The following is an 11,469-nucleotide window of genomic DNA, read 5'->3' as shown; positions in this document are numbered from 1 at the left end:
ACTGGTAACAGTTATGTCACTGATGTAAAATTAACCTTATAACTAAACCCTGCACATTTACCACCTTCAATACGTCTGAAAAGCAAAAAAAAGCTGAAGCACAATTTTATTTAGCAGCTGCTTCAAACAACCACCAAGTTACCTTTCCCAATTGTGGTCACTAACAGAAAGACTACCTATATGTGATTAGCTGCATTTAAAGGGGATTTTTAAAAAGAAAACAAGGGTGCATGTGTATTTGTACAATGTTCTGCTTAAAAGTGAAAGTAAAAGCAAGAAATACTGTTAACAAGACACTTGATTCCTTTTTATTTTAACATTGTAGCATAGTTTTGGGATCAGTGGTACAGACCAGCTCAGGAACCATTATGAGATTTCTTTCAAGTATAACTAAATGTAATTTTGATTCATAGCTACATTTTGTGAATGCAAAATCCCACTATAAAAATAAATTTACATTTTTGTAAATAACAACAAAAGCAAATATATAGTGCCCTTTGGCTTAACCAAATTGGGGGGGACACACAAAAGCTCACTACTGGGTGTCAACCAAAGTTATCCACCCTTTGACATAAATAGAAAATATAAGTTAGTATAACTCTTTAAGTTGTTTGCATTTTTTTTTACAAATTATACTTTTGTTTTTTTGTGGTGTTTTGTTTCTTTTTGCACTGAGAATTCAGCAGAGATTAAACATTTTATATAGGTGACTTTAAAGCTTTTACACTTCTGGCCAATGTACTCACATTAGGCATAATACATTTTTAATATATTTATATATATAAAAAAAACATAATACATTGCACAGTTGTAAATTAACACTGCTCCGTCAGGCGACTTGTAGTCAGCCACTTTTGCTACATGGAGATTCAAGCAGTTCCTTCGGGGCACGAGTTAGAAGAGGAGGAGCGGGGGAAAAACAAACAGGCGACTCTTCTTCCTTACGCTGGTCTGGTCTCACTCGCCAGCCCCTTTGACACACGGAGAGGAAGGGCCTCTCAAGCTCTTGTGTTTCCAAGGAAACAATCACTTCGGTGTTATATAGTGCAAAATCTGAAAAGAGAAAAGATCACACCACCAGTCAAGTATGTGCAGAAAACTGTCCCAGATACTGCAGCTCTGGGGAACAGGCTAACACAAAAGCTGGGCCACTCCCCCCCCCCCAGTTCACAAATGAGTCACCACAACTGTGGGAGTCTTAAGGAGGAAATAAACAGCCTTCTCCTTTTTGTACACTTTGTTCATCAAATGTCATCCAGATCTACACTTCAGGAAGGGGGGAAGCATCTACTGTATCTACAACGCTTGCGTCTATTCCAGCGTTTTTTTTAAAGGCAGGGTTAGATTTACCTTCTCTTTCTAGTCTGCAAGGGGTTCTCCCTCAGGTCCTCCATCCAATTTAACAGATGGGTCCACGCTCACTACGCTCCCTTGCTAAAGGAGCTGTGTCCTTCACTGCTCTCTCTCACCATCCTCCGAATTTTGTACTAACCCCGTTGAAATTTAAACCCTTCCCTTCCTCTCCTTTGGGGAAAAGGGCCCAAGGGGCCGACCTTGAGAATGGCCCAGGACAGGAGAGTGGGAAGGAGAAGAGGAAACTTAAAGCACCAGCCCGCGCTCTCACCTCGTTCATCGGAGCCTTTTCCGGGGTGTCTGCTCGTTAGGCACCGCTGTGACCGACGTTGCCAACGGGCTGCTATGATCCCCGGCCACTCTGTCTACGACTCTTTTCCGCTTTGCGAAGAAATCTAAAAGATGGTGAAGACCCAAAGAAAGGGAAGAAAAATTAGTCGGTCTCGGGTGGGGGAGGGGAGCATTGCAGCAGCCAAAAGTTTTCGTTTTAGAGACACACCCATTAGAACCAGGACCCGTCGAGGGAAAAAAACAACACAATCGCTTCGCGTACAAGGGACCCCGCCCTGCTGGGCTCTTCGCATGGCCGTCGACCAGCCCGAGCTCTGGGCTCCCCCTGTCCGCCAAAGCCGAGCGCTGCAGCTAGTAGGGTTTGTTTACGTCGCAAAGGAGGCAGCCGCGAAGGACTCGCCTGCAGAGCGCGATGTGCTGCGTAAGCATTTTCCAGCCCAGCCCAGCCCCAGGGACCTATGCGGAATCTTAAACAGAGCCAGCGCCTCGGGGCGACGTCTAGGCACTCTCCAGAGCACGCATAATGGGGGAGGAAGGGGACGACGACGACGGACCACGGGGGAGATTAGCTTCCCATAACGGGGGAGGTTGGGAGCCCCGGGGCAAATGTTTTAATGCGGGCGGGTAGAACTGATGCAACGTCTCTGCCGACGCAAGTGCAATGCAACGCGACTCGCGGTCGTTCTGCCTTACCTGTGATGTGAGCCACGCCGGTTGACGATGCTCTTTTAAGAGCCGCAGCGACACACGGGACAGGCTTGATTATAATCCCTGAGTAGCTGTGGCGCTGGTCGGCCTTGTCCTCCTGGCTGAGGCGCTCCTCGCCTGCCGACGTCGTGCCTTCCAAGGCGGCCGTGTTGTCGTGCGGGCTAAGCGGGGAGGGGGTCGAAGAAAGCCCCAGCTCCTGGTGAGGGTCTCGGGGATCTGGCTCAAGGGACGCCTCCTCGCCTCCAGGCGGAGCCGTCGATCTGACCATCAGCACCGGGAAGCGGCACCTCCCAACCTGTAGGGTTTCCCTGTAGAAAGCGGGCACGGATTCTCCGTCCACCTCTTCCCACTGCAGCCTGCCTGAACCGGCCAGCGGCGTCTCGGTTTGGAAATCGTAGCCCCAGCGCCTCTGGCCCTCCTCGCAGATCTCCCGCAACTTGCTCTTCAGCTCCCGGTTGAGCTCGTCGTGATCCACGGGACCAAACAGGTTCCTGCACACCCCGGTGCGAGCGTGCAAGGGGAATGTCCGGCGAGCCGCTAGGCGCTCCAGAGCCGAGGCGCTAGAGAGGTGCACGTTGGACATGGTGGCGGCAGCGGGGACTATGGATAAGGGAGCGGGCAGGTTCCTTCGCCCGAAGGTGGAGGTGGCGAAAAAGAGTAGCCGAGCGACTCCGAGCCTCTTTACAAATCCAAATCAGAGTCGAAGTGGAGGACAAGGATTTCGCCGCCCTTTAAGCCCAAAAGAACCACCCGTTGCGCCCGAAACTCACTCTCACCCGCCGTACCTCACTCCGCTTCTACCAGCCTGCCCGGGGCTGCTTGGCTTTTTAAAGCTCTCACCGAGTGAGTTCGAGCAAAACATCGATTAGCATAATACTATTTCTTTGCAATAACACTCCTGCCATTGGTAGAGCCTCCATTCTACCCAGGGCGTCGTCCCGCCTAGCCCCATTCTCTATTGGACGTAAAGCCCAGAGTGGCCAGGCGCCAAAACTCCCTCTGTCTTCGCCATTGGGTAGCGCGACTTGTCCGTCACGGCTGTGTTTGGAGGTGGGGAATGGGAAGGCGGTGGCGGGGATCGAATGTTTTAAACAGCGCCTTCAGTAACATGACACCCAACCCGTGTGCAGTTCTCGGCTCTCTTTGTTTGCAGTCGCCAACGGCTCTTCGTTCAGACCGTGCTTCGTTGTTATTACCGTCGTTTTTTTTACAAAAAGCAACACACACACACGCACCCACACAAAACTGAGGAAGTAGCGTAAGGACAGAACTTTTGTCCTGTTAGCCCGGGGAGAGAGAGATACGTGAAAGGCCCGTTCTTTTTGTTTTAACCCAAACGTGGGGTAGCCGAAAGAGGAATGAACGCCTTTGGAAAACAAACCTAGTTGACCATAAACACGTCGGGATGAGACAGAGCAAAACGCGGGTTTCCAAAGTCGGGGCGTAACGGATTAATCGGGGGAGGTCTCAACAATTTGGAAACGAGGGAATAAGGTTCTCCGCAAGGCGTGGATTGCGGCGCGCTTTCTTGTTTCTCGGGGGGCTTTCGAGCCCATAGTAGAAGCGCGGCTTGAATTTCCCCCGCAGAGGCAGAATCTCTGCAAGGTTGCGGGGAGAACGGATACGCCCGGGCGAAGAAGCGTCCTTGGTGGCGTTTTAATGTAGGCTTTCTGGCTTTTACCACGGGGCTGCGTAAAAACAACGTCTTCGTGTAATGATTCCTGTCAAGAAAGCGAGGAGCGTTTCTTTGTTCGCTCGCTCCCCCCCCCCTCCTTTCAATGGGGAGATACCGAAGCTTTGCAGTGATCAGATCTCATTTGTTGGTCTGGTACTTTTGAGCAGCCTTTTCTTCGGCGAACAGCGCGCAGTATTCGTCCTATTGGTCTTCGCGGAGGCAGCCGTTTTTTGCTGAGGTTTAAGCCCTTCCCTGATACAAAAAAATAGGAAGCAGTAACGCCTATTACCGTCAATGGCGATTCTTGACTCATTGTTCTTGCAGGGATTCGGACAATAATTCTGCCTGGAGGGAGGCTTCCGATACCAGAGATTGACAAATGGAGACTTCAGTTATAGTAGCAAGAGTGCGTGGTATCCTGTGTTGGGCAAGTGGATAACCACCGCCTAAGATCCCATTCAAGATTCACAATCCACTCACGGAGGCCACCTTAGCACAAAGCGAGAGAGCCGATATCACAGGTGACACTAAAGTGATAAGACATCTGGACAGAGAAAAGTTAGCGCGGCTAAAGGATTTTGGCTGGCATGGGCCTAACGGGTTGAGGCTGTTTGTTACAGCATATTTCAAAAATACATAAAGAATGGGAATTGGTCATGTTATTTTTTATTTTATTTTAAATGAATACATATCCTTTTCCAAAACCAATGGTGCTTACTCCAAACTAAAAATCAAGCATACAAAAACAAACCGTTTTATTTCTGTAATCAAGAGGCTGCTTCAATGAAGGGAAATGTAAATGTAGAACTATGCATGCCATGAGTATTGGAAGTGGCTTTTTAAAAGTCAGCAAACTGTATTTTGTCTATGTACAGAAAGAAGCACAGAATGAAAGGGAAGAAGTATTAACTTGAATTTTTATGCATCTCTAAGGTGAGAATAAGGTTCTGAAATCTAAAACTAAAATTATCCAACAGAATTTATTTATAGCTTGTCTTTCATTCAGGAACTCAAGGTTGTATTCATTGTGTTCCCTCCTATTTTTCTACACAATAAATTCTCTGAAGTAAGTTTGGAAGAGAAAAAGTAGCTGTCCCAAAGTCAACAAGTGAGTTTCCATGGCTGGATCTGACCACTCCTAAATTACAACTTAACCACTATGACATGAGATGGCTGAAATAGACCAACGGATTCAGAAACAAATCAAAATATGACTTTAAATGAGCTAGTTTGGTGTAGTAAAGGCACCAGGCTAGAAATCAGGAGACTGTGAGTTCTAGACCCACCTTAATATGAAAGCCAGTTGGGTGGCTGTGACAGTCACTCTTTCTCAGCCCACTCACCTCACTGGGTTATTGTGAGGAAAATAGGAGGGTTCAGCACGAATAAAATTTTAGACCTTCGTGGACATAGCAGAAAAAGAACAAGAGATCCATCCACTAATGTTAAACCGAGCACTCATTTCAACAAACATTCAAGAAGAAATAAGTTTGACCAGCTATTATTAGCAAAAATGAAATGATGCAACGTTACTAAAAGTACTACAGTCGTAAGGAATACATAAGTCTAAATTAAGGGGGCATTTGCGGAAAATGTCATCACAGCACTGCTTTATAATTTGTTTCTTATTAAAATTAAAGTCTTCAAGAGGACCATATGGCTCTTTGCAAAATGGCCTGAAGGCCAGAAAGATGCTGTTCAGTCAACAGTTCATAAAAAGGGTACTGTGGTTCATTGGCACTGACAACACACCTCATTAGGCAAGATACAAACCTCTGTTGGCAAGGAGTAGGATGAGACAGAAAGAAAAAATAAAGATTAGCCATCCAACCAGACCTTCAAGTGGAAACAGGTGATGAAATGTTGATTCTTTTGATTTCACAACCTATCAGATCTATCCACAAAGGAGGTGATAGAACCAAAGCCAATCTGACTGCAGAGAGCAAATGATCGTGGTTACACTATTATGCTTTTAACAATTGGTTCTCTGCCAAAAGTTAGAGCCTTTTTCCCCCTGAGGCTAGGTAATAAATGGTAAGTCCCACAAACTATATTTTGTTCATTTCACAGTTTACTTATGACCTGGTGTGCTCTCCTATCCTATAAGTGTGTACTTATATCCGGGTGTAGATAAGTTCCTAGGCAAGGAAAATATGGTATTTAAAGTACACTGTGTACCGGTGTACAATACTTTACTATAATCAAAGCAAAACAAGTTATCTGGATGTTTTGCAACAAACTTGTGATGATATCAGTCACGTTATAGATGGCTTTAAAAAGGAAAAGCACAAGTGAACTTTTTCTAGTTTAAACACCACACTATCCTATCCTTGACCAGTTTTATATGGCAGGATCTTTTTGCTAGGTTCTGCTAATATCTGTGGAAATTAAGAGTAAAGATGGAACCTCCTTGAAGAAAATATTGGCTTGTGGTAGCTTGATAACCAAACCACTGTAGTTGTTTTGGCAGGCATATGAAAGTTGTTTTGCCCTTGCCTTCTAGGATGTTTTTTCAACTTCCTGGTCTCCTATCCAAGTACTAACTTTGTTTGACCTAACTTAGCTTCTGAGACAACTAGGTCAGAGCAGGATTCCATGCAATTTATAGATTTCCACAATTACTGTTGTTGCTATCAAAATACATTACCTATACAGCATTGGAATTCAGAACCACTTCCACCCTTTTCTGCTTTTGATGTGTTTCTCTCCACTCATATTACTTTGCTTGCTCATTCCAGTCCTTTTTAATATATTTTAGGGAACTGAAAAAGCTAGTAGCCATTTAGTTGGCTACTAAATGTTTAGTTGAAAAACAGCTGGCTTTGCCAGTCTGAAAAATGCAAACATTGCAAACAGTGATTTAAGTTATTTAATAAAGATATACTGAGCAATCCCAACTCATATATTTGCTAGTATAAATCTACCACCAATAAATGTTGCTACCACTGATGTTAAATCCCAAATGGGACACTGAGGAAATGAAGTAAAGATTATCCATTGAAACTGAAGCTCAGATTGGGTGCATAAGTTGCAGAGTATAAATGTCAGAAGTGATCACTTTTGTTTTGACCATCTTTTGATTTCTTCTACATTCAGAGTATTGCTGTTAAAAGTTAGACCAATAACATCTTCCATTTCCACGACATGGTTTCAAATGAGGAGGGTGACCTGGTATTTATACAAGACTTAGAATAACAAATCCTCTTCTGGCCTCTCCCCATCCTTTTGAGTGCCTTTTATGATTTTCACCAATATTCCAGTTGCAAGCGTAGATGTAGCCAGAGACAACCAGGATTTTGGGCGTCCTCCTAGATGCCCAGCTGTCAATGGATGACCATGTGGCAGCCGTGGCAAGGGGGGCGTTCCACCAGGTTCGCCAATTGCGCCCCCTACTGGACCGGGATGCCCTACGCACGGTCACTCATGCACTGGTGACGTCTCGGCTGGACTACTGCAATGCCCTCTACATGGGGCTTCCCTTGGCACGCGCTCGAAGACTGCAGCTAGTCCAGAACGCAGCCGCGCGGGCTATTTTGGGGAGTACTAGGTACTCCCATGTAACACCGCTCCTGCGCGAGCTGCACTGGTTGCCTGTGGTCTTTCGGGTGCGTTTCAAGGTGTTAATCACCATCTTTAAAGCGCTCCATGGCTCAGGACCTAGGTACTTGCGGGATCGCATCCTACCACACACTTCCCTACGACCGATTCGCTCTCACAGGGAGGGACTTCTCCGGGTGCCGTCCACTAAGCAGTGCCAACGGGCGGCACCTAGGAGTAGAGCCTTCTCTGTGATGGGCCCAACCCTCTGGAACGACCTCCCCCCCGATATCAGAACCACCACCGACCTTCCCTCCTTTCGACGAAAACTGAAGACTCACCTGTTCCGTTTAGCCGGCCTGGACCATTCATAACCTTATTATACCTCCTGGCAGATATATTTTAACTGGGTAATTTTAATTGGGTATTTTTTAGGATTGCTGATATACTGTTTTTATTTGCTTTACCTGTACAGTGTCGTATTGCCTCCTCTTCTATGTTTTTATGTTTGTATGTTTGTATTCTATTTTATCTGTTTTTTACTGTACACCGCCCCGAGTCCCTTTGGGGAGAGGGGGCGGTATAAAAATCGAAAATAAAGGTAAAGGTAAAGGATTAAATGATCCGTGCTGGTTATCCATCTATTTAGAGTACCCCTCTTGGAAAAATCCAGAAACTTAACACTGAGGGAAATTGGACGGTATAGCAATAGCACTTACATTTATATACTGCTTTACAGTGCTTTACAGCCCTCTCTAAGTGGTTTACATATTGACACCCCCCCCCCCCAACAATTTGGGTCCTCATTTTACCCACCTCGGAAGGATGGAAGGCTGAGCTAACCTTGAGCCTGGTGAGATTTGAACTGCCAAATTGCAGGCAGCTGGCAGTCAGTTAGCCTGCAGTACTGAACTCTTAACTACTGTGCCATCAGGGTTCACTATATACAGGTAGCCCTTGACTTACGATCATAATTGAGCCCAAAATTTTGGTTGCTAAGTGAGACATTTGTTAAATGAGTTTTGCTCCATTTTATGACTTACCTTGCCACAGTTGTTAAGTGAAGCACTGTAATTGTTAAGTGATCCTGGCTTCGCCCTTGACTTTGCTTGTCAAAAGGTTACAAACATGACCGGGGGACACTGCAACCATCATAAATATGAGTCAGTTGTCAAGCACCTGAATTTTGATCATGTGATCATAGGGATGCTACAATGATCTTAAGTGTGAAAAGCAGTCATAAGTCACTTTTTTCAGCACCGTTGAAACTTCAGACAGTCACTAAATGAACCCTTGTAAGCCAAGGACTACCTGTAATTGCATTGTTCCATGGATCATCTGCAGTTTGTTCCGTGGCCTGGTTCAAAATGTTGATGTTGCTTAGAAATCCTTTCACAGCTTGGGGCCACAGTATCTGAAAGACCATTTCCTTCTATACATTTGTGCTTGAACCTTGACATTGTTATCAGAGACCTTGCTTGGAGTGTCCTCATACTTAAGGAATGTCCCCCTTACCCACCCCTGAGAGGCACATTGGGTGCCTGTATACCAAACATTGAAGACAAGAACCATTTTCTTTCACTTTTGCTACGTTTAACTTCACTTATTTCCTCTCTGCCGGTTTAGAGATTGATCTGATACATATTCTAGAATAGGCTTTGCTTATTTTAACCTCTCAATTATATTTTTGAATTGTGAAGGCATTGCAGTTTGTATCTGTTGTGTATTGCTTAATATTAACTGTAATATGACTCATAAATTTTAGAAATCTAATATTCTTTAACTGTGACATTAATGCATTGGCTTCCAACAATAATTGAGCAAAATTAACAAACCCTTAACACAATTTTCTTGGAATCAGTTGATGATATGTAATAGCAAATGCTAACAATATGCATTGTCATTAATGTAGCATTAAGTTAGCATTAATATTATATTACTGATCTAATATTAATTTCCAAGAAACTGTATATTTCTGGCTCTTGATACATTGGCATGATAATCCTGAATCAGCAGTGCGAAAAATGACTTATTGGAACCAATAGAAATATGCTTGCCTATAAAGGAAAGATTCATCAGAGATTCAAGAAAGTGTCACTCCCTTATAGGAGAAAATCTCATCAAACTTATTCTAACTGTTAGGAAACAATGCTCATTGTTGGTAAAATTAAAAAATACAATGGAAGAAAATATCTGAGTCCTCTGACATAACTATTCTCTTTTAAGCAACTGTATGTCCTCTTAGTCTTTTCCATTCTAAATTTCTTACCACATATTTTTCTTGCTGCCTCTTATTCATTGAGGGCCTTTCCAGATGGAAGTTAGCTTTCTTCCATTTTAATTTACATTTTCAGAAATCTTTAAAAAAAAAACACCATCTGACTAAGGCTAAACCTTTTTCTTTGCCACTCCAGAACAGGACTGTTCTACTCAGCTGTTCAGCAATCTAATCAGTGGTGGGATTCTGCCAGTTCATACCGGAGAGCCGGTCGTTAACTTTCTGAGCAGTATGATGAACTGGTTGTTGAAAGAAAGCATTAGGGCAGAGAAACGGTTGTTAAATTATTTGAATCCCACTACTGAACCGAATCATATGCAGACCCTTGCACTTTGAATTGAATTTATCTTTTGTTGAGTCAAAGATGCAGCACAAATATATAGATGTGACTATCAAAGTTGCAATGTAGAGTTGCAGGTAGAAGGCAGCTTCCAAAGCCTCTCCAAAAAATTCTTGAAATGATGGCTTTCAATCTGATAGTGGAAGAACATTATCACAATCTCTTAATTCCAGAAATTAATACCCCTTATGGTATTTCATTCAAATGCATTGCAGATAATTTAGATTTTACCATGGTTTCTTTCTCTTTGGCCTATTTTTTGGAATGTGGCCCTGAGACGACTCCCTAGTATGGCCCCTAGCTTGAAAAATGCAGTATGCCCATAATTTATGTAATACTGAGATGAACAAAGATTCCCCTTTCCACATCACTTGTTATATGGCACAACTTGGCAGCTTCCATGGACATGCTTTTCTATTTAATACGCTGAATTAATTAAATATAAAAGCATTTCCAAAGAGTTTGCCAAGCCATACTGTGTTTCCACAAAATACTCAGGACTGCAACATTATAGATCCCATTTTCAATTCATTTCTAATTCTCTGTCCTCTGTACTTATTTTGACAAGTTTCTCTATGCAGGTAAACTCTGTGATACGTATAATTTTAAATGTACTGTTAAAGCACATCCCTGCACATACACAAATAACACTACATAAAACCACTGAGTTATCCTCCTCCTCCTCCTGTTAAAATTTCTTGGCTGTAGCCATTTCTATCCTGAATATCATTGTCATATCAACAATAAACACATGGAAACAAGTAACAGTTTTGGAAATATCAAACTAGTAAAAGAACTTTCAAACAAAACATCCTGAATTTATCCATATGAACGTTGGCAGATGTGATTCCATCAGAATGATCACTTTTCCTGCAAACATCCATTTGTTGCCAAGAAATAGAAAAATCATTGGCACTTTTTAAAAAGTAATGTGTTTAATGCAAAACCATTGCACCTAGTTGTCTGAAACCTGATCTGCTTTGTTCCCTGGTCAGTAATAACTCTTTGCAAATTTCATCCAATTTTGTCAAATGGGAAAATAGTCCCAGATTATTTCCCATGTTGGTGGAAGATACAGAAATATAAATTTCTGAATCAAGATTGGATTCAAGCCCCGAATTAAATAAAAAATCCTTTGAATTAATCTAATATGAAGCAGACTGTTTTCTGAATTGCTCTGTGGGATTCCAGATTTAATGTTGTGCTCTGTATAAACCGCTAGCAATTATCATCTAAGAATGGATAGCCTAGCTATATTTAAAGTGCTTGTGCCTGCCACAGTTCTAC

At 43.3% G+C, this 11,469-nt stretch overlaps 1 protein-coding gene across 1 annotated transcript; it reads right to left on the bottom strand.

Annotated features, from left to right (window-relative positions):
• Window positions 1-285: 285 nt before the first annotated feature.
• CDKN1C (cyclin dependent kinase inhibitor 1C) lies at window positions 286-3,410 on the bottom strand. The gene is made up of 4 exons (XM_081939944.1): window positions 3,267-3,410; window positions 2,338-3,234; window positions 1,625-1,748; window positions 286-1,053 (listed from the first exon to the last, which is right to left on the bottom strand). The coding sequence occupies exons 2-3, from the start codon at window positions 2,933-2,935 to the stop codon at window positions 1,630-1,632; spliced, it is 717 nt and encodes a 238-aa protein (XP_081796070.1). The 5' UTR covers window positions 2,936-3,234; window positions 3,267-3,410; the 3' UTR covers window positions 286-1,053; window positions 1,625-1,629.
• Window positions 3,411-11,469: the final 8,059 nt, after the last annotated feature.

The sequence above is a fragment of the Natrix helvetica genome (assembly GCF_964273705.1).
Source record: "Natrix helvetica genome assembly, chromosome: 1".
Lineage (NCBI taxonomy): Eukaryota > Metazoa > Chordata > Lepidosauria > Squamata > Natricidae > Natrix > Natrix helvetica.
This window is presented reverse-complemented; position numbering and strand designations above follow the sequence as displayed.

What these genes read in the sequence shown, in the direction of transcription:
- CDKN1C (XM_081939944.1), bottom strand. Translation starts at nt 2,935, where the DNA reads ATGTCCAACGTGCACCTCTCTAGCGCCTCGGCTCTGGAGCGCCTAGCG. An exon ending in CGGCGTGGCTCACATCACAG is followed by an intron (nt 1,749 to 2,337) that starts GTAAGGCAGAAC and finishes ACCATCTTTTAG; the next exon opens with ATTTCTTCGCAAAGCGGAAA.